This window comes from Gymnodraco acuticeps, unplaced genomic scaffold (genome assembly GCF_902827175.1).
Source record: "Gymnodraco acuticeps unplaced genomic scaffold, fGymAcu1.1, whole genome shotgun sequence".
Classification (NCBI taxonomy): domain Eukaryota; kingdom Metazoa; phylum Chordata; class Actinopteri; order Perciformes; family Bathydraconidae; genus Gymnodraco; species Gymnodraco acuticeps.
The window spans coordinates 1-26,263 of record NW_022992064.1 but is presented as its reverse complement, the minus strand read 5'-3'; the positions used below and the strand labels follow the sequence as shown (position 1 = coordinate 26,263).

The 26,263-nt window shown below is 48.8% G+C and overlaps 1 protein-coding gene across 1 annotated transcript; it reads right to left on the bottom strand.

The window, feature by feature from the left end:
- Positions 1 to 1,234: 1,234 nt before the first annotated feature.
- Positions 1,235 to 26,251, bottom strand: LOC117537119 (protein IWS1 homolog). Its single transcript, XM_034202270.1, is given in 14 exon segments — positions 1,235 to 2,623; positions 4,668 to 4,779; positions 5,122 to 5,178; positions 6,872 to 6,983; positions 15,240 to 15,357; positions 18,740 to 18,869; positions 19,048 to 19,130; positions 23,105 to 23,255; positions 23,552 to 23,652; positions 23,725 to 23,782; positions 23,902 to 24,094; positions 24,533 to 24,598; positions 25,479 to 25,614; positions 25,616 to 26,251. Coding segments are annotated over 14 exon segments (2,010 nt in total). The 5' UTR covers positions 26,180 to 26,251; the 3' UTR covers positions 1,235 to 2,494.
- Between the last annotated feature and the right edge of the window lie 12 nt (positions 26,252 to 26,263).

Below are 26,263 nucleotides of genomic sequence, written 5' to 3'. Positions count from 1 at the left end.
CAGGTGTTAATGACCCCAGGTGTTAATGAACCCCAGGTGTTAATGACCCCAGGTGTTAATGACCCCAGGTGTTAATGAACCCAGGTGTTAATGACCCCAGGTGTTAATGAACCAGGTGTTAATGAACCAGGTGTTAATTAACCCAGGTGTTAATGAACCCAGGAGTTAATGATCCCCAAGTGTTAATGAACCCAGGTGTTAATGAACCCAGGTGTTAATGATCCCCAGGTGTTAATTAACCCCAGGTGTTAATGAACCAGGTGTTAATGAACCCAGGTGTTAATGACCCCAAGTGTTAATGAACCCAGGTGTTAATGACCCCAGGTGTTAATGACCCCAGGTGTTAATGAACCCCAGGTGTTAATGAACCCCAGGTGTTAACGACCCCAGGTGTTAATGAACCAGGTGTTAATGACCCCAGGTGTTAATGAACCCGGGTGTAAATGAACCCAGGTGTTAATGAACCAGGTGTTAATGAACCCAGGAGTTAATGATCCCCAGGTGTTAATTAACCCCAGGTGTTAATGAACCCAGGTGTTAATGAACCCAGGAGTTAATGATCCCCAGGTGTTAATTAACCCCAGGTGTTAATGAACCCAGGTGTTAATGAACCAGGTGTAAATGAACCCCAGGTGTTAATGGACCCAGGTGTTAATGAACCCCAGGTGTTAATGAACCCAGGTGTTAATGACCCCAGGTGTTAACGCCCCCAGGTGTTAATGAACCAGGTGTTAATGAACCCAGGTGTTAATGAACCCAGGTGTTAATGATCCCCAGGTGTTAATTAACCCCAGGTGTTAATGAACCAGGTGTTAATGAACCCAGGTGTTAATGAACCAGGAGTTAATGATCCCCAGGTGTTAATTAACCCCAGGTGTTAATGAACCCAGGTGTTAATGAACCCCAGGTGTAAATGAACCCCAGGTGTTAATGAACCCAGATGTTAATGAACCCAGGTGTAAATGAACCCAGGTGTTAATGAACCCAGGTGTTAATGAACCCAGGTGTAAATGAACCCAGGTGTTAATGAACCAGGTGTTAATGACCCCCAGGTGTTAATGAACCCAGGTGTTAATGAACCCAGGTGTTAATGACCCCCAGGTGTTAATGAACCCAGGTGTTAATGAACCCAGGTGTTAATGAACCCAGGTGTAAACGAACCCAGGTGTTAATGAACCCCAGGTGTAAACGAGAGTCTCAGGTAGTTTTTATAAAGAAGAGCTCGAGGCGCAGGTGAGTTTCTGAGTTTTTATTAAGAAAAGTTTCACCTGATCAGAACAGCTTTCAGACTTCTGTACAGACGCTACGGCAGCAGAGGAGGGACAAAAAGGAGCAACGCCTTCTCTTTCAGAAACAAAACAAAAAACCAGCGTCAGGGAAAATAAATTGTTTTCAAATCCAACGTTAGAAAAGTTTAGAGAAAAATGAAGGATATAAAAACTCAAAATGTCCCGAAATGATCCTCATTATCTGTTTCTAAATCAACAATCACAGGTATTCAATCAGCAGTATCGTCATGAGGTAACGTCATCAGAGGCACTTTAGTGAGGCTCGACGTCACTTTCACTTGATTTATCAACCTGAAGGTGGGCGGATACAAGTGATCCCTAAAGGCTTGTTGTTATCCAAGGTTTCTCACTTTAAAACCAGCTTCACGGAGAAATCTCTTTATTTCTGCCCTTAATCGACTTTTTAAAGTTGTATTCCCTTAAAACAAGATTGAACCTTTAAAAATATAGAGCTAACGTGGCTAACGATGCTAACATTTACTTTGGAGCTAGTGAAGCTAATATGTTAACATTAGTATATTTAGAGCTCAACCTGATGTAGCTAACTGATAATATTACTCCAAGCTTGAGCTATTGATGCTAGTCTGCTAACATAGCTTGAGCTAATGATGCTAGTGTGCTAACAGTTTGAGCTAATGATGCTAGTGTGCTAACATAGTTTGAGCTAATGATGCTAGTGTGCTAACATTATTGAACTCCTAGCTTTAGCTAATGTAGCTAGTGTGCTAACATTAGTTACCTCCTAGCTTAAGCTAATGATGATAGTGTGCTAATATTAGTTAACTCCTAGCTTGGGCTAATGTAGCTAGTGTGCTAACATTAGTTAACGCTTAGCTTGGGCTAATGTAGCTAGTGAGCTAACAGTAGTTAACTCCTAGCTTGGGCTAATGATGCTAGTGTGCTAACATTAGTATGCTAACTTGAAAAGATTACTTACAGAGCTGAAGCTAATGTAGCTAGCGGCTAACATTACCTTAGAGCTAGAGCATTGGAGCTAACTGCTAACATAAGCTAATATTGGAACATTAAATGAACCCGTTATGTTAGCATCGAGCTATCTCTGATTCTGAGGATCATTTTGGAATCCACTCTGAATGTTTCATCACTTGTTCTCTGTGATTTGACCTCAGGAGGAGCAGCAGGAGATAATTGGGGATATTCAAACACATACAAAATAAAGAATACTAAACGCTAAGGATCTAAAATCAGAGCGGCATGTGGTTCCCCTGAACGCTGATCTTCACAGCGTGGCCCGGCTTCGTCATGCGTCGAATATCTGCGATCCTCCTCATCTGTTTATCAACGCGAGACATCCCCTTCTTCAGGGGGCCGAGCTGCAACGAGACACAGAACATCGGATTAGAAACCATGCTAACGTGATCAGAAAGGTAAAGCACACTTGTGGAGATTAATGTGTGTTGGTAAGCGTGTCTCTTCAGCACATGTCACTTTAGACTCATGCAGAGTTAAAAACACTAAGAACTAACTTCACAAAAGCATCAAAACACCAACAGGTTAGTGAGTGGGTTCTAATGTGGGCTATAAAGGAGCTACAGCACGGTCACATGACTTCATGCCACCACCGCTAAGCTAAAGGAGGCTAATGTTGGGCTATAAAGGAACTACAGCACGGTCACATGACTTCACGTCACCACCGCTAAGCTAAAGGAGGCTAATGTTGGGCTATAAAGGAACTACGGCACGGTCACATGACTTCACGTCACCACCGCTAAGCTAAAGGAGGCTAATGTTGGGCTATAAAGGAACTACGGCACGGTCACATGACTTCACGTCACCACCGCTAAGCTAAAGGTGGCTAATGTTGGGTTATAAAGGAACTACAGCACGGTCACATGACTTCACGTCACCACCGCTAAGCTAAAGGAGGCTAATGTTGGGCTATAAAGGAACTACAGCACGGTCACATGACTTCACGTCACCACCGCTAAGCTAAAGGTGGCTAATGTTGGGTTATAAAGTTACTACAGCACGGTCACATGACTTCACGTCACCACCGCTAAGCTAAAGGAGGCTAATGTTGGGATATAAAGGAACTACAGCACGGTCACATGACTTCACGTCACCACCGCTAAGCTAAAGGTGGCTAATGTTGGGTTATAAAGGAACTACAGCACGGTCACATGACTTCACGTCACCACCGCTAAGCTAAAGGAGGCTAATGTTGGGCTATAAAGGAACTTCAGCACGGTCACATGACTTCACGTACTGATGGTAGAATCTAGATCTCTTCAGCTTGTGTTAACCAGACTTTATTCCAGGATAACAACCTATAACCACTGCAGAGGGAACAGGAAGCGCTGACTCATGTCCAGTTCAGGACTCATTCCTGCACACCATGCAGCAGGACTCACGCCCCCTGCAGGCGTCAGCAGGAACTGCACCAGCAGCTGCATCAGGAGCTACAGAGGCATCCTGTTGCCCTCCACGCTGATCTTCACGGCTCCCTGCAGGCGCGTCAGCTTCCTCTGGTCCGCGATGCGTCGCTTGTGCTTCTCCAATCGGCTGATGCCCTTCTTACTGCCTTTCTGAGAGGACCAATCACAGGCCAGCTCGTGACCAAAACCAGCACCAAACCAGGACCAGGTCTCTGGGATCAGCTGATGTTTAACCACTTAATTTAAATGCATGTTCCCCTTGTTTCAAGCTAGCAGTCATGGCTACACTATAGCCCTTTCTCAATTCTCTAATTTCTGCTTCCTCGACTCCTCGGTCCCTCGACTCCTCTGGTAGTGACCCGGAAATCGATGTCAGCGCGCCATGTTGAAAGACATCTAATTTCTCTAAATGCACATCGAGGAGGCTCTCTGGAGGAGCTATAAAATATCAAGTCTCTGATAGCGTTAGTTATTATGAGAGTGCTCTAATACTCGTTTGATTCTGAAATCGTACATAGATCTGTGTGTGTGTGTGTGTGTGTGTGTGTGTGTGTGTGTGTGTGTGTGTGTGTGTGTGTGCGTGTAACACAGTTCTGTCCATCAGACAGAGGGCTGCTGCCTCCTGTCATCATTAATGGACGTCTCTTTAAAATGACCGCTCAGAGGAGAGGAGTTCTCATTTCTCTAACCGCCTACTGCTTCCCCTCCTCGACTCCTCTCTCCTCGAAAGGAGTCGAGAATAGGAGACGGGGAAAGACGAGGCGAGGAAAGAGGAGGCGAGGAGAGAGGGGAACATTAGAGTTGAGAAAGGGCTTCTGACTGTCAGCACTCTAACAGAAACATCTATAAGCTGAAACTCTAACTCTCAGGTAGAGAGGAGAGAGGAGGCGAGGAGAGGAGGCGAGGAGAGAGGAGACGTTAACCTTCACGTTACCGGAACAGATCTCTCTTCACCCCACAGAGCACAAAGCGTCATGCTCACCCTGTTTGACTCCATCTCGATGTTCCACTTGGGTCTCACCACGTAGTCCTTGTTGGAGGGCATGGGCACGCGGGCGCGGGCGCAGAACCCGGGGTCTCCTGGTCTCAGAGCTCTGAGGAGGAGAGGGCATCATATAGCTTTTCCTAACCCTTATGCTCAACTAAGTACATGTTTACATCCAACTGCGCCTGGTATTCTACCTCACACCGTTTGTATATATCATGTCTAGGTTTGTGATCAACTGCATTGATACATGTTCAATAACTTATTGACTCGTTTACAGTTTTTACTGCCTTAGCCGTATTGTATTTGCATCACTGGTGAAAACACATGCAGTGTGCTGGTGTCCATTAGGGGGCGCTGCTGCTTCAATATGCAGTTAGGAAAATCCTTGATGACACAAGACTGTGATAACAGACAATAACTCAGAAGAACAACAAAGGTCTGAACTCACTTCTCCTCTCCGGTCAGCTGTTTCTCCAGGTCTCTGCGAGGCGTCTGCCCCCCCGAGCTACACACACACACACACACACACATTACATTGCATTTAGCTGACGCTTTTGTCCAAAGCGACTTACAATAAGTACATTCGACCAGGAAGACACAACCTTGAAGAAAACAGAATCATATAAGTATATCAGGTTTCATAGAGCCAAACATTTCAAGTGCTACTCAACTGGCTTTAGGTAATCCAGTCCTTTATTGGTATATAAGTGCTTCGTTAATAGTTCTAACGCTCGAAGTGGACACACACACACACACACACACACACACACACACACACACACACACACACACACACACACACACACACACACACACACACACACACACACACACACACACACACACACACACACACACACACACACACACACACACACACACACACACACACACACACACACACACACACACACACACACACACACGTTAGCCAGCTCGACTGCTGAACCTCGTTATCACAAAATATCTTCATATCAAGCAAGAAGCAAACCGTCACGAGTGGTGCATGAAAATAGCAGTGAGCCAATGAGACGCAGCGAGCACCTGATGCTCTCCCATAGAGACGACACACGGCAGTGGAGATGCATCACGTTAGTATGCAGACGTTATCAAAGCCAGTCTCTTATGTCTTGTATCTGGACCCTGAGTCTGTCATTCATTCTTAATTGTGTAAGCTAATAATAATAATACAGTGCAGCCTTTTCTTCTTCTGCAGAGACAGCAGCGTTACATGCTGCTTTACAGAAGCACATCGCCCATAAACTACATGTCCCACAATGCATCTCAAATTTGACTTTCTTCTTAGAATTTGTCTTTTTTTTCAAAATGTTCCTTTTTCTCTAAATATCATTTTGTGACGTGCGCACTGAAGAGACGTGCAATGATTTGCCCCAGACTTCAGCTTTGAGACGCAGTTCATTATGAAGTTATCACCCTATCCCAGAATAATCCAATGCAGAGGCAAAACACATTATTACATATTTATATAGTCTTAAAGATACACCCTTTGAGAGCCACCTTAATGCTGATGTGGCTCTTTCAAACCCCACTGCAAACATGCAGAGAATAACTGAACCTGATTGGTGGAGAGAAGACGTCAGGCTCCTCCTCTCTCAACACCTTCTGAGGCTTACTGATGAAGAGGAGGAGGATGATGAAGAGGAATGAAATCAGAGAGTGAATCAGGAGGATGATGAAGGGGCTGCAGGAGGAACTCAACATGTGGTGATGGAAAGATGAAATCAGACCATGGACAGGTTTCTGTGTGAGAGCGACTCTCAGGTCAGAACATTTCACAGCTCATGATGTGAAAACCATTAAAGCAGCGTCTATTGGAAGAGCATACGTCTCTTCCTGTCTCTGATTGGCTGAAACCCCAAACAGATCATTGCAGCATTACCCACAATCCCCTCTGTTTCAGCCCTGTTTCCAAAGTGCTGGTTCTCTGTCTGTTACTTTAGATGAAGACAAGGAGCCCCTCCCCACGCCCCTCTGAGAGACATCTGGTTACAAAGAACTCAATGGAGCTCTAGAGGAGGGGGGGGGTTACCTTGTTGCTGATTGGCTAATGGTTACACAAGACAAAACATCGTTATGACATTCCTCAGATTTGAGGGTTCCTTCCTCTCCAGGTGAACGAACCACTGGTTCAGATCATATTGTGTGTGTGTGTGTGTGTGTGTGTGTGTGTGTGTTACCTGAGTCTCTGTTTCTGAGGCATCTGCTGGTCCAGGTCTCTCTGCTGCCTCTCCTCTCTCGTCATTGCTTTGTAGTTCGACGTGAGGCCGAAGATGGGCCGAGACCACTCATCTGAACAGATCAATACATCAGAATACGACCTTTAACCCCCCCTCATCTGAACAGATCAATACATCAGAATACGACCTTTAACCCCCCCTCATCTGAACAGATCAATACATCAGAATACGACCTTTAACCCCCCCCTCATCTAAACAGATCAATACATCAGAATACGACCTTTAACCCCCCCTCATCTAACAGATCAATACATCAGAATACGACCTTTAACCCCCCCCTCATCTGAACAGATCAATACATCAGAATACGACCTTTAACCCCCCCTCATCTGAACAGATCAATACATCAGAATACGACCTTTAACCCCCCCTCATCTGAACAGATCAATACATCAGAATACGACCTTTAACCCCCCCTCATCTGAACAGATCAATACATCAGAATACGACCTTTAACCCCCCCTCATCTGAACAGATCAATACATCAGAATACGACCTTTAACCCCCCCTCATCTGAACAGATCAATACATCAGAATACGACCTTTAACCCCCCCTCATCTGAACAGATCAATACATCAGAATACGACCTTTAACCCCCCCCTCATCTGAACAGATCAATACATCAGAATACGACCTTTAACCCCCCCTCATCTGAACAGATCAATACATCAGAATACGACCTTTAACCCCCACTCATCTGAACAGATCAATACATCAGAATACGACCTTTAACCCCCCCCTCATCTGAACAGATCAATACATCAGAATACGACCTTTAACCCCCCCCTCATCTGAACAGATCAATACATCAGAATACGACCTTTAACCCCCCCTCATCTGAACAGATCAATACATCAGAATACGACCTTTAACCCCCCCTCATCTGAACAGATCAATACATCAGAATACGACCTTTAACCCCCCCTCATCTGAACAGATCAATACATCAGAATACGACCTTTAACCCCCCCTCATCTGAACAGATCAATACATCAGAATACGACCTTTAACCCCCACTCATCTGAACAGATCAATACATCAGAATACGACCTTTAACCCCCCCTCATCTGAACAGATCAATACATCAGAATACGACCTTTAACCCCCCCCCTCATCTGAACAGATCAATACATCAGAATACGACCTTTAACCCCCCCCTCATCTGAACAGATCAATACATCAGAATACGACCTTTAACCCCCACTCATCTGAACAGATCAATACATCAGAATACGACCTTTAACCCCCCCTCATCTGAACAGATCAATACATCAGAATACGACCTTTAACCCCCCCTCATCTGAACAGATCAATACATCAGAATACGACCTTTAACCCCCCCCTCATCTGAACAGATCAATACATCAGAATACGACCTTTAACCCCCACTCATCTGAACAGATCAATACATCAGAATACGACCTTTAACCCCCACTCATCTGAACAGATCAATACATCAGAATACGACCTTTAACCCCCCCCTCATCTGAACAGATCAATACATCAGAATACGACCTTTAACCCCCCCCTCATCTGAACAGATCAATACATCAGAATACGACCTTTAACCCCCACTCATCTGAACAGATCAATACATCAGAATACGACCTTTAACCCCCCACTCATCTGAACAGATCAATACATCAGAATACGACCTTTAACCCCCCCCTCATCTGAACAGATCAATACATCAGAATACGACCTTTAACCCCCCCCTCATCTGAACAGATCAATACATCAGAATACGACCTTTAACCCCCCCTCATCTGAACAGATCAATACATCAGAATACGACCTTTAACCCCCCCCTCATCTGAACAGATCAATACATCAGAATACGACCTTTAACCCCCCCCTCATCTGAACAGATCAATACATCAGAATACGACCTTTAACCCCCCCTCATCTGAACAGATCAATACATCAGAATACGACCTTTAACCCCCACTCATCTGAACAGATCAATACATCAGAATACGACCTTTAACCCCCCCCTCATCTGAACAGATCAATACATCAGAATACGACCTTTAACCCCCCCCTCATCTGAACAGATCAATACATCAGAATACGACCTTTAACCCCCCCCTCATCTGAACAGATCAATACATCAGAATACGACCTTTAACCCCCCCCCTCATCTGAACAGATCAATACATCAGAATACGACCTTTAACCCCCCCCTCATCTGAACAGATCAATACATCAGAATACGACCTTTAACCCCCCCTCATCTGAACAGATCAATACATCAGAATACGACCTTTAACCCCCCCTCATCTGAACAGATCAATACATCAGAATACGACCAACAGCCTTCGGGTCGGTTCACGTGCGTCGCAGCGTTCAGAGTAATTTGCTCACATTGGGTTCAACGCGTCATAGAGCGAGCAAGTCATTTCATTGGACGAGAGGCATACTGAGAGCTGGTCAGAGGGATGCGTTCAAATGTAGTCAGTAATTTGAGGAACTGTGGAAATGGCGAACGCAGATCAAGTTGAGCTGAAAATCCTCCAGCATCGTTGAAGTCTCCGGTTTGGGAACATTTTGGTTTCGCAGTTACGAACAAGGATGACGGACAAAGACAGGTGGACCGAACCAAAGCTGTTTGTCGACATTGATCAACTAACATTGGTTACGCGGCTGGCAATACATCACACTCATTTGAAAAGGCATCACCCGAACGTGAATATCACGGGTACCAAAAGACTGAAGCAAACCCAACTCCCGCTAGCATGTAAGCCTCCACCACTCGCAGAGAGTTCAGACCGAGACAAAGCTATTACAAACGCCAAGTACCCTTATGTTGCCATGTTAGCAAAGCGCTACCTGGCTGTGCTACCTCTGTCCCTAGACTAGAGAGGGTGTTCTCCACAGAGACATTGTTAGAGCCAGCAGATCTGCTACCTCTGTCTCTAGAGAGGGTGTTCTCCACAGAGACATTGTTAGAGCCAGCAGATCTGCTACCTCTGTCTCTAGAGAGGGTGTTCTCCACAGAGACATTGTTAGAGCCAGCAGATCTGCTACCTCTGTCTCTAGAGAGGGTGTTCTCCACAGAGACATTGTTAGAGCCAGCAGATCTGCTACCTCTGTCTCTAGAGAGGGTGTTCTCCACAGAGACATTGTTAGAGCCAGCAGATCTGCTACCTCTGTCTCTAGAGAGGGTGTTCTCCACAGAGACATTGTTAGAGCCAGCAGATCTGCTACCTCTGTCTCTACAGAGGGTGTTCTCCACAGAGACATTGTTAGAGCCAGCAGATCTGCTACCTCTGTCTCTAGAGAGGGTGTTCTCCACAGAGACATTGTTAGAGCCAGCAGATCTGCTACCTCTGTCCTAGAGAGGGTGTTCTCCACAGAGACATTGTTAGAGCCAGCAGATCTGCTACCTCTGTCTCTAGAGAGGGTGTTCTCCACAGAGACATTGTTAGAGCCAGCAGATCTGCTACCTCTGTCTCTAGAGAGGGTGTTCTCCACAGAGACATTGTTAGAGCCAGCAGATCTGCTACCTCTGTCTCTAGAGAGGGTGTTCTCCACAGAGACATTGTTAGAGCCAGCAGATCTGCTACCTCTGTCGTCTAGAGAGGGTGTTCTCCACAGAGACATTGTTAGAGCCAGCAGATCTGCTACCTCTGTCTCTAGAGAGGGTGTTCTCCACAGAGACATTGTTAGAGCCAGCAGATCTGCTACCTCTGTCTCTAGAGAGGGTGTTCTCCACAGAGACATTGTTAGAGCCAGCAGATCTGCTGCCTCTGTCTCTAGAGAGGGTGTTCTCCACAGAGACATTGTTAGAGCCAGCAGATCTGCTACCTCTGTCCCTAGAGAGGGTGTTCTCCACAGAGACATTGTTAGAGCCAGCAGATCTGCTACCTCTGTCTCTAGAGAGGGTGTTCTCCACAGAGACATTGTTAGAGCCAGCAGATCTGCTACCTCTGTCCCTAGAGAGGGTGTTCTCCACAGAGACATTGTTAGAGCCAGCAGATCTGCTACCTCTGTCTCTAGAGAGGGTGTTCTCCACAGAGACATTGTTAGAGCCAGAAGATCTGCTACCTCTGTCTCTAGAGAGGGTGTTCTCCACAGAGACATTGTTAGAGCCAGCAGATCTGCTACCTCTGTCCCTAGAGAGGGTGTTCTCCACAGAGACATTGTTAGAGCCAGCAGATCTGCTACCTCTGTCTCTAGAGAGGGTGTTCTCCACAGAGACATTGTTAGAGCCAGCAGATCTGCTACCTCTGTCTCTAGAGAGGGTGTTCTCCACAGAGACATTGTTAGAGCCAGCAGATCTGCTACCTCTGTCTCTAGAGAGGGTGTTCTCCACAGAGACATTGTTAGAGCCAGCAGATCTGCTACCTCTGTCCCTAGAGAGGGTGTTCTCCACAGAGACATTGTTAGAGCCAGCAGATCTGCTACCTCTGTCTCTAGAGAGGGTGTTCTCCACAGAGACATTGTTAGAGCCAGCAGATCTGCTACCTCTGTCCCTAGAGAGGGTGTTCTCCACAGAGACATTGTTAGAGCCAGAAGATCTGCTACCTCTGTCTCTAGAGAGGGTGTTCTCCACAGAGACATTGTTAGAGCCAGCAGATCTGCTACCTCTGTCTCTAGAGAGGGTGTTCTCCACAGAGACATTGTTAGAGCCAGCAGATCTGCTACCTCTGTCTCTAGAGAGGGTGTTCTCCACAGAGACATTGTTAGAGCCAGAAGATCTGCTACCTCTGTCTCTAGAGAGGGTGTTCTCCACAGAGACATTGTTAGAGCCAGCAGATCTGCTACCTCTGTCTCTAGAGAGGGTGTTCTCCACAGAGACATTGTTAGAGCCAGCAGATCTGCTACCTCTGTCCCTAGAGAGGGTGTTCTCCACAGAGACATTGTTAGAGCCAGCAGATCTGCTACCTCTGTCTCTAGAGAGGGTGTTCTCCACAGAGACATTGTTAGAGCCAGCAGATCTGCTACCTCTGTCTCTAGAGAGGGTGTTCTCCACAGAGACATTGTTAGAGCCAGCAGATCTGCTACCTCTGTCTCTAGAGAGGGTGTTCTCCACAGAGACATTGTTAGAGCCAGCAGATCTGCTACCTCTGTCTCTAGAGAGGGTGTTCTCCACAGAGACATTGTTAGAGCCAGCAGATCTGCTACCTCTGTCTCTAGAGAGGGTGTTCTCCACAGAGACATTGTTAGAGCCAGCAGATCTGCTACCTCTGTCTCTAGAGAGGGTGTTCTCCACGGAGACATTGTTAGAGCCAGCAGATCTGCTACCTCTGTCTCTAGAGAGGGTGTTCTCCACAGAGACATTGTTAGAGCCAGCAGATCTGCTACCTCTGTCCCTAGAGAGGGTGTTCTCCACAGAGACATTGTTAGAGCCAGCAGATCTGCTACCTCTGTCTCTAGAGAGGGTGTTCTCCACAGAGACATTGTTAGAGCCAGCAGATCTGCTACCTCTGTCCCTAGAGAGGGTGTTCTCCACAGAGACATTGTTAGAGCCAGCAGATCTGCTGCCTCTGTCTCTAGAGAGGGTGTTCTCCACAGAGACATTGTTAGAGCCAGCAGATCTGCTACCTCTGTCTCTAGAGAGGGTGTTCTCCACGGAGACATTGTTAGAGCCAGCAGATCTGCTACCTCTGTCTCTAGAGAGGGTGTTCTCCACAGAGACATTGTTAGAGCCAGCAGATCTGCTACCTCTGTCTCTAGAGAGGGTGTTCTCCACAGAGACATTGTTAGAGCCAGCAGATCTGCTACCTCTGTCTCTAGAGAGGGTGTTCTCCACAGAGACATTGTTAGAGCCAGCAGATCTGCTACCTCTGTCTCTAGAGAGGGTGTTCTCCACAGAGACATTGTTAGAGCCAGCAGATCTGCTACCTCTGTCTCTAGAGAGGGGTGTTCTCCACAGAGACATTGTTAGAGCCAGAAGATCTGCTGCCTCTGTCTCTAGAGAGGGTGTTCTCCACAGAGACATTGTTAGAGCCAGCAGATCTGCTACCTCTGTCTCTAGAGAGAGTGTTCTCCACAGAGACATTGTTAGAGCCAGCAGATCTGCTACCTCTGTCTCTAGAGAGGGTGTTCTCCACAGAGACATTGTTAGAGCCAGAAGATCTGCTGCCTCTGTCTCTAGAGAGGGTGTTCTCCACAGAGACATTGTTAGAGCCAGCAGATCTGCTACCTCTGTCTCTAGAGAGGGTGTTCTCCACAGAGACATTGTTAGAGCCAGAAGATCTGCTACCTCTGTCCCTAGAGAGGGTGTTCTCCACAGAGACATTGTTAGAGCCAGCAGATCTGCTACCTCTGTCTCTAGAGAGGGTGTTCTCCACAGAGACATTGTTAGAGCCAGCAGATCTGCTACCTCTGTCTCTAGAGAGGGTGTTCTCCACAGAGACATTGTTAGAGCCAGCAGATCTGCTACCTCTGTCTCTAGAGAGGGTGTTCTCCACAGAGACATTGTTAGAGCCAGCAGATCTGCTACCTCTGTCTCTAGAGAGGGTGTTCTCCACAGAGACATTGTTAGAGCCAGCAGATCTGTTACCTCTGTCTCTAGAGAGGGTGTTCTCCACAGAGACATTGTTAGAGCCAGCAGATCTGCTACCTCTGTCTCTAGAGAGGGTGTTCTCCACAGAGACATTGTTAGAGCCAGCAGATCTGCTACCTCTGTCCCTAGAGAGGGTGTTCTCCACAGAGACATTGTTAGAGCCAGCAGATCTGCTGCCTCTGTCTCTAGAGAGGGTGTTCTCCACGGAGACATTGTTAGAGCCAGCAGATCTGCTACCTCTGTCCCTAGAGAGGGTGTTCTCCACAGAGACATTGTTAGAGCCAGCAGATCTGCTACCTCTGTCCCTAGAGAGAGTGTTCTCCACAGAGACATTGTTAGAGCCAGCAGATCTGCTACCTCTGTCTCTAGAGAGGGTGTTCTCCACAGAGACATTGTTAGAGCCAGCAGATCTGCTACCTCTGTCTCTAGAGAGGGTGTTCTCCACGGAGACATTGTTAGAGCCAGCAGATCTGCTACCTCTGTCTCTAGAGAGGGTGTTCTCCACAGAGACATTGTTAGAGCCAGCAGATCTGCTACCTCTGTCCCTAGAGAGGGTGTTCTCCACAGAGACATTGTTAGAGCCAGCAGATCTGCTACCTCTGTCTCTAGAGAGGGTGTTCTCCACAGAGACATTGTTAGAGCCAGCAGATCTGCTACCTCTGTCTCTAGAGAGGGTGTTCTCCACAGAGACATTGTTAGAGCCAGCAGATCTGCTACCTCTGTCCCTAGAGAGGGTGTTCTCCACAGAGACATTGTTAGAGCCAGCAGATCTGCTACCTCTGTCCCTAGAGAGGGTGTTCTCCACAGAGACATTGTTAGAGCCAGCAGATCTGCTACCTCTGTCCCTAGAGAGGGTGTTCTCCACAGAGACATTGTTAGAGCCAGCAGATCTGCTACCTCTGTCCCTAGAGAGGGTGTTCTCCACAGAGACATTGTTAGAGCCAGCAGATCTGCTACCTCTGTCTCTAGAGAGGGTGTTCTCCACAGAGACATTGTTAGAGCCAGCAGATCTGCTACCTCTGTCTCTAGAGAGGGTGTTCTCCACAGAGACATTGTTAGAGCCAGCAGATCTGCTACCTCTGTCTCTAGAGAGGGTGTTCTCCACAGAGACATTGTTAGAGCCAGCAGATCTGCTACCTCTGTCTCTAGAGAGGGTGTTCTCCACAGAGACATTGTTAGAGCCAGCAGATCTGCTACCTCTGTCTCTAGAGAGGGTGTTCTCCACAGAGACATTGTTAGAGCCAGAAGATCTGCTACCTCTGTCTCTAGAGAGAGTGTTCTCCACAGAGACATTGTTAGAGCCAGAAGATCTGCTACCTCTGTCTCTAGAGAGAGTGTTCTCCACAGAGACATTGTTAGAGCCAGCAGATCTGCTACCTCTGTCTCTAGAGAGGGTGTTCTCCACAGAGACATTGTTAGAGCCAGCAGATCTGCTACCTCTGTCTCTAGAGAGGGTGTTCTCCACAGAGACATTGTTAGAGCCAGCAGATCTGCTACCTCTGTCTCTAGAGAGAGTGTTCTCCACAGAGACATTGTTAGAGCCAGAAGATCTGCTACCTCTGTCTCTAGAGAGGGTGTTCTCCACAGAGACATTGTTAGAGCCAGCAGATCTGCTACCTCTGTCTCTAGAGAGGGTGTTCTCCACAGAGACATTGTTAGAGCCAGCAGATCTGCTACCTCTGTCTCTAGAGAGGGTGTTCTCCACAGAGACATTGTTAGAGCCAGCAGATCTGCCCTTTCGGCTCATGTTGGAGGAGGACACTCAGGATCAGCAACCTTGAGGATTCCTTACTTACTGATGAGTTTGAGGGCGAGGTCTTTGTTGGCTCTGGACTCTTTGGGGTGTTTGTAGAGGAACATGACGGAGCGCCCGATGCCGCTGTGCTTCAGAGTCTCCTGACTCACACTGGGCAGCTGCAAACACACAGGAAGCACTTAGTGAGAGAGGAACATAGCGAGGGAGCATTCTAACGAGAGGAAACGTCACAGGAAACACTTAGTGAGAGAGGAGCATAACGAGGGAGCATCCTAACGAGAGGAAACGTCACAGGAAGCACTTAGTGAGAGAGGAGCATAGCGAGGGAGCATTCTAACGAGAGGAAACGTCACAGGAAACACTTAGTGAGAGGAGCATAACGAGGGAGCATTCTAACGAGGGAGCATCCTAGCGAGGGAGCATCCTAACGAGAGGAAACGTCACAGGAAACACTTAGTGAGAGGAGCATAGCGAGGGAGCATTCTAACGAGGGAGCATCCTAGCGAGGGAGCATCCTAACGAGAGGAAACGTCACAGGAAACACTTAGTGACAGGGGAGCATAACGAGGGAGCATCCTAACGAGAGGAAACGTCACAGGAAACACTTAGTGAGAGAGGAGCATAACGAGGGAGCATCCTAACGAGGGAGCATCCTTAACGAGAGGAAACGTGACAGGGGAGCATAACGAGGGAGCATCCTAACGAGGGAGCATCCTTAACGAGAGGAAACGTCACAGGAAACACTTAGTGAGAGAGGAGCATAACGAGGGAGCATCCTAACGAGGGAGCATCCTAACGAGAGGAAACGTCACAGGAAACACTTAGTGAGAGAGGAGCATAACGAGGGAGCATCCTTAACGAGAGGAAACGTCACAGGAAACACTTAGTGAGAGAGGAGCATAACGAGGGAGCATCCTAACGAGGGAGCATCCTTAACGAGAGGAAACGTCACAGGAAACACTTAGTGACGAGGGAGCATCCTAACGAGGAGAGAGGAGATTCTGTCGTCACATCATTCTTGTATTACATGGCTTAGTTGAATACTCGATTCTGATTGGTCAATTCAGAACACGTGACACGTTGTTAATCCAGAACAGACAGACCGTTGTCAAGGACTTATTGACCGTTGTTAAGGACTTATTGACCGTTGTTAAGGACTTATTGACCGTTGTTAAGGACGTTGCCACAGTTTGTCTGAAAAGAAAACTGTGTGGAGAAGTAACGGGCAGAACCCCTCCGTGTTACGCAGCGCTCCAGACACAGACATCAGACGCAGACACACATTCAGTGTGCAGTTCCTCTGGCTTTAGGGCAGGATATCTAGATACTCTCCAAGGTCTGACTTCATGAAGTGTGCTACTATTAAAGCAAGCAGCGATGTTTTCAAATCTGTAATCAAAAAGCTCCTAAAGAGCGCTATGGAAGCAGTTCCTGCCGTTGCTACGTTAGTTCAAACGGTAACAACGGACTTCTCTTAGCGGATGCATATCAATTTAAATCAATACAACTATTTTTTAAATTAATAAAAACATTTGATTTACATCGTTATGTATCGATGTAAATATCGATTTACATCGATCAGGTTCCCTCCGCGTCGGGCTCCTGAGCACCGCCTCGCTGCACATCACCCCTTACCTTCCTCCCTTAAAACCTGTTCAGCCCTGAGTCTGTGTTTCAGGTCTCAGGCTCCAAAAGGACATTCCCAGAACAAATGACCATATCTTCTAAAAGGGTTAAATTAATAATCTCTTTTCTCAAAGTAATGATAAACCTGTGAGTTGGATGTAGAAAAGTCAGATTCAATATAGATGTTTTTATTTTAAAGAAAATTCAGATTGAACATAGTAAAAAACTGTAAATTATAGTGTCCGTCCAAAAAATATGTTGTACTTATAGTGAAAACTAACCTTGGATAATGGCTAGTAGACTACAAGCTTTAGGAATCCAAAGTACAACATATAAGAAGTGCCCTGTATCAAGATTGATGCAAAACAAGTGACATTTGACCTTTTTAGACAGATTTAGCACAAAAACCTCTTCTGGGGTCTTTTGGGTGGATTTTCCTTATCTCTGGCCCCCCCCTTGCTGGATGTTGACATGTGACATCTCTTCCTGACAGTCAGAGCCAATGGAATAGAAGGGAAATCGTCCCATAGACTCATGTTAAAAAAAAGGTGGGATCTTCGCGCATTCAATCTTCTGCAGAGCGTAGGAATGGCCTGCTCTACTATTTAAAAACGGAATTGCAGTTTTATTGCTTATGGATTATCAGAACATTTCAAAGGGACGCAGACACATTGGATATTAACCTATGGATTAACTACAGCAGCGTTGTTATCGTTTTAATGCCATTGAAGACCAGTTTAGACCAGACAAAGAGGAAGGTAAGCCATGTTAGCGTTGTGGCTACCTAGCGCCACATGTTTTGATTTACGTTTTTGTTGATAACGTTGCGAGTTTGTATCTTTCAGTGTTGAGGTGGGCACCGTTAGATTCTGTGTCTTTACGATCATAAACGATGTGTTGGATGTGCAGCTAGGATAAGTAAGAAGGGAGCTAGGAGTGATTTTCGGTGCGGTAATAGGTTAGCATTTTTCGCTCGGGGCTAATTCAGAGGCTCACTGTTAGCATTGTGGTTTTTTGAAGAAAAAAAAGAAAAAGATCAGTTAAATTAGTGTTTTCCCGTTATATGGATATAAAATATTCAAAGTTTATCAAATATTAAGGTTCCTTAGACGTTGTTTCCTGCAAATGACGCGATTTCGGCCCCCGGAACCGGGTCCGTGGGGCTGAAGAGGATCCGGAACCGGGTCCGTGGGGCCTAAGAGGATCCGGAACCGGGGCCGTGGGGCCTAAGAGGATCCGGAACCGGGTCCGTGGGGCCTAAGAGGATCCGGAACCGGGTCCGTGGGGCCTAAGAGGATCCGGAACCGGGTCCGTGGGGCCTAAGAGGATCCGGAACCGGGTCCGTGGGGCTGAAGAGGATCCGGAACCGGGTCCGTGGGGCCTAAGAGGATCCGGAACCGGGTCCGTGGGGCCTAAGAGGATCCGGAACCAGGTCCGTGGGGCCTAAGAGGATCCGGAACCGGAGCCGTGGGGCCTAAGAGGATCCGGAACCGGGGCCGTGGGGCCTAAGAGGATCCGGAACCGGGTCCGTGGGGCCTAAGAGGATCCGGAACCGGGGCCGTGGGGCCTAAGAGGATCCGGAACCGGGGCCGTGGGGCCTAAGAGGATCCCCGCAGGGCGACGCTGAGGCCCTCTGGGGCACAGCCAACAGGACATGAAAGCGCCGTGACTATCTTTGTAAATATTGTAGATACATATTGATTTTGGTGCTTTGAAGTATTTTCTTCCTCAAAGTCACCAAGACATGAAACAACACTGTTCACTGCGGGTTGTGAACACATTACTGTGTGATAACATTTTCATCTTGCTTTCCTTTTGTCTCATAACTATTTGAACCTCCACGTGACGTCCCTGCAGCTACGCTGACAGCTTAGCATCTGCCATGTCTGAGCTTGTAATCAGTAATGGAGTCACCTCCTGCAGGATGCGCAGCAGCTCTCCTCGGATCCTCAGAGCAGGGAGAGATTTATCTGGAAGAGGACTGATCCACTCTTTGATGGCCGACATCACGCCGCTGTCGATGAACGTCTCCTTCAAGTCCTGTCTGAGGGAAACACGGCACGGTCAGCGAGTGCTGCTGCGTCGTTATACTCAAACAGATTATTCATCGTCTCAAGTCTATGTTTTTAAACCTATTCTACATCACATGAATACACACAGAGAGGGGGCTACGTCACATCTTCCCCACTTCATTGTAGGAGACGGGTTTCATGAGCTCTTACTTCCTCAGGTGCAGGATCACGTGTGGCAGCAGCGTGAGTTTCTTTAACGCCGGCTTCTTCAGAGCGTTCAGAGTGCGGTCCTCCTGTCAGAGAGAAACACGGTCAGTATCACGGGAGGCAATTATTGTGGCGGGGAGGCTTTTATTGTGGCGGGGAAGGGCTTTAATTGTGGCGGGGAGGGGCTTTTATTGTGGCGATGAGGCTTTAATTGTGGCGGGGAGGCTTTAATTGTGGCGGGGAGGGGCTTTTATTGTGGCGGGGAGGGGCTTTAATTGTGGCGATGAGGCTTTTATTGTGGCGATGAGGCTTTTATTGTGGCGGGAAGGCTTTTATTGTGGCGGGGAGGCTTTAATTGTGGCGGGGAGGCTTTTATTGTGGCGGGGAGGCTTTAATTGTGGCGGGGAGAGGCTTTAATTGTGGCGGGGAGGGGCTTTATTTGTGGCGGGGAGGGGCTTTATTTGTGGCGGGGAGGGGCTTTAATTGTGGCGGGGAGGGGCTTTAATTGTGGCGGGGAGGGGCTTTAATTGTGGCGAGGCGACTTTAATTGTGGCGATGAGAGGCTTTAATTGTGGCGGGGAGAGGCTTTAATTGTGGCGGGGAGAGGCTTTAATTGTGGCGGGGAGAGGCTTTAATTGTGGCGGGGAGAGGCTTTAATTGTGGCGGGGAGAGGCTTTAATTGTGGCGGGGAGAGGCTTTAATTGTGGCGGGGGAGGGGCTTTATTTGTGGCGGGGAGGGGCTTTAATTGTGGCGGGGAGGGGGCTTTAATTGTGGCGGGGAGGGGCTTTAATTGTGGCGGGGAAGGACTTTAATTGTGGCGATGAGGGACTTTAATTGTGGCGGGGAGGGGCTTTAATTGTGGCGAGGCGACTTTAATTGTGGCGATGAGGGACTTTAATTGTGGCGGGGAGAGGCTTTAATTGTGGCGGGGAGAAGCTTTAATTGTGGCGGGGAGAAGCTTTAATTGTGGCGGGGAGAGGCTTTAATTGTGGCGGAGAGAGGCTTTAATTGTGGCGGGGAGAGGCTTTAATTGTGGCGGGGAGAGGCTTTAATTGTGGCGGGGATAGGCTTTAATTGTGGCGGGGAGGGGCTTTAATTGTGGCGATGAGAGACTTTAATTGTGGCGGGGAGGGGCTTTAATTGTGGCGGGGAGGTTTTAATTGTGGCGGGGAGGGGCTTTTATTGTGGCGGGGAGGGACTTTAATTGTGGCGGGGAGAGGCTTTAATTGTGGCGATGAGGGACTTTAATTGTGGCGATGAGAGACTTTAATTGTGGCGGGGAGAGGCTTTAATTGTGGCGGGGAGAGGCTTTAATTGTGGCGGGGAGAGGCTTTAATTGTGGCGGGGCAACTTTAATTGTGGCGTGGAGGGGCTTTAATTGTGGCGGGGAGAGGCTTTAATTGTGGCGGGGAGAGGCTTTAATTGTGGCGGGGAGAGGCTTTAATTGTGGCGGGGAGAGGCTTTAATTGTGGCGGGGAGAGGCTTTAATTGTGGCGGGGAGAGGCTTTAATTGTGGCGGGGAGGGGCTTTATTTGTGGCGGGGAGGGGCTTTAATTGTGGCGGGGAGGGGCTTTAATTGTGGCGGGGAGGGGCTTTAACTGTGGCGGGGAAGGACTTTAATTGTGGCGATGAGGGACTTTAATTGTGGCGGGGAGGGGCTTTAATTGTGGCGGGGAGGGGCTTTAATTGTGGCGAGGCGACTTTAATTGTGGCGATGAGGGACTTTAATTGTGGCGAGGCGACTTTAATTGTGGCGATGAGGGACTTTAATTGTGGCGGGGAGAGGCTTTAATTGTGGCGGGGAGAGGCTTTAATTGTGGCGGGGAGAGGCTTTAATTGTGGCGGGGAGAGGCTTTAATTGTGGCGGGGAGAAGCTTTAATTGTGGCGGGGAGAGGCTTTAATTGTGGCGGGGAGAGGCTTTAATTGTGGCGGGGAGAGGCTTTAATTGTGGCGGGGAGAGGCTTTAATTGTGGCGGGGAGAGGCTTTAATTGTGGCGGGGAGAGGCTTTAATTGTGGCGGGGAGGAGCTTTAATTGTGGCGATGAGAGGCTTTAATTGTGGCGGGGAGGGGCTTTAATTGTGGCGGGGAGGGGCTTTAATTGTGGCGGGGAGAGGCTTTAATTGTGGCGGGGAGAGGCTTTAATTGTGGCGGGGAGGGGCTTTAATTGTGGCGGGGAGGGGCTTTAATTGTGGCGGGGAGAGGCTTTAATTGTGGCGGGGAGAGGCTTTAATTGTGGCGGGGATGGGCTTTAATTGTGGCGGGGAGGGGCTTTAATTGTGGCGATGAGAGACTTTAATTGTGGCGGGGAGGGGCTTTAATTGTGGCGGGGAGGTTTTAATTGTGGCGGGGAGGGGCTTTTATTGTGGCGGGGAGGGACTTTAATTGTGGCGGGGAGAGGCTTTAATTGTGGCGATGAGGGACTTTAATTGTGGCGATGAGGGACTTTAATTGTGGCGGGGAGAGGCTTTAATTGTGGCGATGAGGGACTTTAATTGTGGCGGGGAGGGGCTTTAATTGTGGCGGGGAGAGGCTTTAATTGTGGCGATGAGGGACTTTAATTGTGGCGGGGAGAGGCTTTAATTGTGGCGGGGAGGGGCTTTAATTGTGGCGGGGAGAGGCTTTAATTGTGGCGGGGAGAGGCTTTAATTGTGGCGGGGAGGAGCTTTAATATATGGCGGGGAGAGACTTTAATTGTGGCGGGGAGAGGCTTTAATTGTGGCGGGGAGGGACTTTAATTGTGGCAGGGAGGGACTTTAATTGTGGCGGGGAGAGACTTTAATTGTGGCGGGGAGAGGCTTTAATTGTGGCGGGGAGAGGCTTTAATTGTGGCGGGGAGAGGCTTTAATTGTGGCGGGGAAGGGCTTTAATTGTGGCGGGGAGAGACTTTAATTGTGGCGGGGAGAGGCTTTAATTGTGGCGGGGAGAGGCTTTAATTGTGGGGGGGGAAGGGCTTTAATTGTGGCGGGGAGAGGCTTTCATTGTGGCGGGGAGAGGCTTTAATTGTGGCGGGGAAGGGCTTTAATTGTGGCGGGGAGAGACTTTAATTGTGGCGGGGGAAGGGCTTTAATTGTGGCGGGGAGAGGCTTTAATTGTGGCGGGGAGGGGCTTTAATTGTGGCGGGGAAGGGCTTTAATTGTGGCGGGGAGAGACTTTAATTGTGGCGGGGAGAGGCTTTAATTGTGGCGGGGAGAGGCTTTAATTGTGGCGGGGAAGGGCTTTAATTGTGGCGGGGAGAGACTTTAATTGTGGCGGGGAGAGGCTTTAATTGTGGCGGGGAGAGACTTTAATTGTGGCGGGGAGAGGCTTTAATTGTGGCGGGGAGAGGCTTTAATTGTGGGGGGGAAGGGCTTTAATTGTGGCGGGGAAGGGCTTTAATTGTGGCGGGGAGAGGCTTTAATTGTGGCGGGGAAGGGCTTTAATTGTGGCGGGGAAGGGCTTTAATTGTGGCGGGGAAGGGCTTTAATTGTGGCGGGGAGAGACTTTAATTGTGGCGGGGAGAGGCTTTAATTGTGGCGGGGAAGGGCTTTAATTGTGGCGGGGAGAGACTTTAATTGTGGCGGGGAGAGACTTTAATTGTGGCGGGGAAGGGCTTTAATTGTGGCGGGGAGAGGCTTTAATTGTGGCGGGGAGAGGCTTTAATTGTGGCGGGGAGGGGCTTTTATTGTGGCGGGGAGGGGCTTTTATTGTGGCGGGGAGGGGCTTTTATTGTGGCGAGGCGGCTTTAATTGTGGCGGGGAGGCTTTAATTGTGGCGGGGAGGGGCTTTTATTGTGGCGAGGCGGCTTTAATTGTGGCTGTGAGAGGCTTTAATTGTGGCGGGGAGGCTTTAATTGTGGCGGGGAGGCTTTAATTGTGGCGGGGAGAGGCTTTAATTGTGGCGGGGAGGGGGCTTTAATTGTGGCGGGGAGAGGCTTTTATTGTGGCGGGGAGGGGCTTTAATTGTGGCGATGAGAGACTTTAATTGTGGCGGGGAGAGGCTTTAATTGTGGCGATGAGAGACTTTAATTGTGGCGGGGAGGCTTTAATTGTGGCGGGCACGCTCTTATTGTGGCGGGTACCTCGGCGGCCTCGTTCATCTTGCTGATCATGGCGCTGACCACGTCGTCGGCGTCGCTGATGAACGTTCCTCCGTCACGGTTTCTGCGCTTCCGGCTGTTCAACGCCTTCCTCTTCGCCAGCATGACGTCGAAGTCTGACATCATGCTCATGCTGCAAACACAGAACACTCTCAATGCTTTGAAGTCTGACATCATGCTCATGCTGCAAACACAGAACACTCTCAATGCTTTGAAGTCTGACATCACGCTCACGCTGCAAACACAGAACACTCTTTGAAGTGCAGGAGAGTCCTGCTCGGTGTCTTGCTAGCCAGTTGGAGAAGCGTTCCCCGTCGACTACCTTCTTATTGTAAACTGCTGCACATACAGCTTCCATGCATCCTTTCTAGATGTTGTGTGTGTAACTAAAAGGCCCCCTGCTGTGTGTGATAAATGAAGGGTCCTCACTCCTGCCCGCCGCGGTCCACCCCCTCGTCAGAGTCTGAGTCCTCCTGCTGCTGCTCCTCCTGCGCCTCCTTCTTCTCCTCCAGATCCTCCTGGTTGAAGCCCTGCAGGACGACACAGGTTGTTATTACACTTCATAAAGTCTGCAGCGCGTCTGAGCTTCAGTCTGAACTCACGGTGAACTCCTCCTCCTCTTCGTCCCCGGACTCTCCGAAGATGTCAGCGATCATCTTCCTGAAACAAACAGAAGGTTCGCTTTGGGTTAGAATCAGAGAATCCCCGCTCTGTGCATCACCTCTACATTCATGCTGTTTCTACTGTCAAACACCTCCACCTCCTCCTATGATACTCACTCCTCCTCCTCGCCCTCTCCTGATTCGCTGTCGCTCCCGAACAGAGCCTTCTCGTCCTTCTTCTCCTCTGTGACCTTTGACCCCTCCTCTTCATCACTGCTGTCTGAGCCCAGCTCCCTCAGTTTGGCTAACGTGTCGTCATGGCCGTCTCTGTCCGAGTTCTCCTCATCAGACATCGCCCGACTCCTCTTCACTGTGAGGAGGCGCAGAGGGAGGAGAGGACATCATTACAGGAGGCTATGACATCATTACAGGAGGCTATGACATCATCACAGGAGGCTATGACATCATCACCACAGGAGGCTATGACATCATCATCGGCCAATCAAATCATATGCCAGTACAAGCTCTAGCCAATCAAACCGCTGCTTGTGTGTCCGGGGCGGGAGATTCATGTGATTGGTTGTTGGTCGAGCTTCAGACACGCCGGCCGGCAAGCTTTTTCCAAAGCCGCTGTGTGGACGGGCGTGAGAGGGACTAAGGAGAGACTGCTCTAACAATAATACTAGATTACACATGGAGAGCACCTTCCAAGGGACCCAAGGCCGCTTTACATGGTGAACGAAGGGGCAAATAATACTATGATCTCTGGTTTCTCCCCTGATGAAGATGGGTTAGAGATCTTCCTCACCTGGTTTGTTGGTCTTCTCCTCGTCTTCCTCCTCGCTGTCTGACAGGATGGCCTTCTTCCTCTTCACTGCAGAAACACACAAACACAGGTCAATAAACCCTGAAGGTACATTCACCAGGTGAGCTCAGAGGAGAGCACCAGGTGAGCTCAGAGGAGAGCACCAGGTGAGCTCAGAGGAGAGCACCAGGTGAGCTCAGAGGAGAGCACCAGGTGAGCTCAGAGGAGAGCACCAGGTGAGCACCAGGTGAGCTCAGAGGAGAGCACCAGGTGAGCTCAGAGGAGAGCACCAGGTGAGCTCAGAGGAGAGCACCAGGTGAGCTCAGAGGAGAGCACCAGGTGAGATATGTTTGAGTTAGCCGGTTGGCCTAATCCAAAACATACGCGCTCTCGCTAAACGGTCCTACGACGCGGGTTATCAAGTGGATCGCTCAAGCCAGCCGTGTCCTATCTAGCTAGGTGCGCGTTCACATGAAAGGGGCGGGGTTAGCAACATTTGACCAATCACAAACTGGAGAGGCGCACTGACAGCTGTCTCAGGAATGTAGGGTTTGGGAGTTATGGCAGGTTTAAAATAAAACCATCTGGGTTCAAGATGATCAGTGACTTTATTACTGAAGGTTTTGATGTTTGAAGGAGTTCCTGCGATGTGGAATGCGGGAGCAGAAGAGCGGCGGAATAACCCGGAGGAATAATAAAGAATTCCGTGCGTAGAGGAACTTTAGTGGGAATGCTGCGTCAGCGTTCCCACTAAATGACTCAAGACTCTTGAACTATTATTTACTTCCTGTTGTACTCAGTCGTGCGTTGGTGAAGGTTTTCTTTGTAATCACAAAGCTGTGTTTCTGTTACCTGGAAAGGATATCGTTTTGTTTTTATCCGTGTTCTGTTTGTGAAGCACTTCTCTCTAAATAAAGTTAGATTTGAATAACAGGTATCAGAGTGTTACCTGGCTTCTCGTCTTCACTGTCGTCTTTCTGCTGCTCTCCATCCTTCTTCTGTTTGCCCTCCTCCTCTTCCTCCTCGCTGTCAGACTGCATGACAGCCTTCCACTTCCCCCCCCCCCCCCTCCTGCTGTGTCCCCCCCCCCTCCCCCTCCTCAGAGTCTATCTGTGCCGCCTTGCGTTTTGCAGGCGTCTCTGTTTCAGAGTCACTGTGGTGTTTGTCGTTCTCCGAGTCGCTGTCTGCTTTCTTCCTCTCCTCCTCTTCCTCCTCCTTCTTCTTGCCCTCCTCTTCCTCCTCCATGTCTGAGCTGCTCGCCCTGTGTTTGGCGGCAGGCGACGCCCCGCCCTCCTCCTCGTTATCTGACGTGTGTTTGGCGGGCGACTCGTCCTCTGAGCCGCTCATCCTGCGTTTCACCGGAGGAGAGGATTCGCTGTCGCTGTCGGCGGGTCGAGGACGAGCCTCTTCATCGCTGCCGCCTCCTCTTCGCTGCTCCTCTTCTTCATCGCTGCCGCCTCCTCCTCTTCGTTGCTCCTCTTCATCATCGCTGCCGCCTCCTCTTCGCTGCTCCTCTTCATCATCGCTGCCGCCTCCTCTTCGCTGCTCCTCTTCATCATCGCTGCCGCCTCCTTTTCGCTGCTCCTCTTCATCATCGCTGCCGCCTCCTTTTCGCTGCTCCTCTTCATCATCGCTGCCTCCTCCTTCCATGGGTTTCGGGGCGTCTCCATCGTTACTGCCATCGTCCTGTCGAGACAAACAGTCCTCAGGGTCACAGAAACATCTGGAAGCATT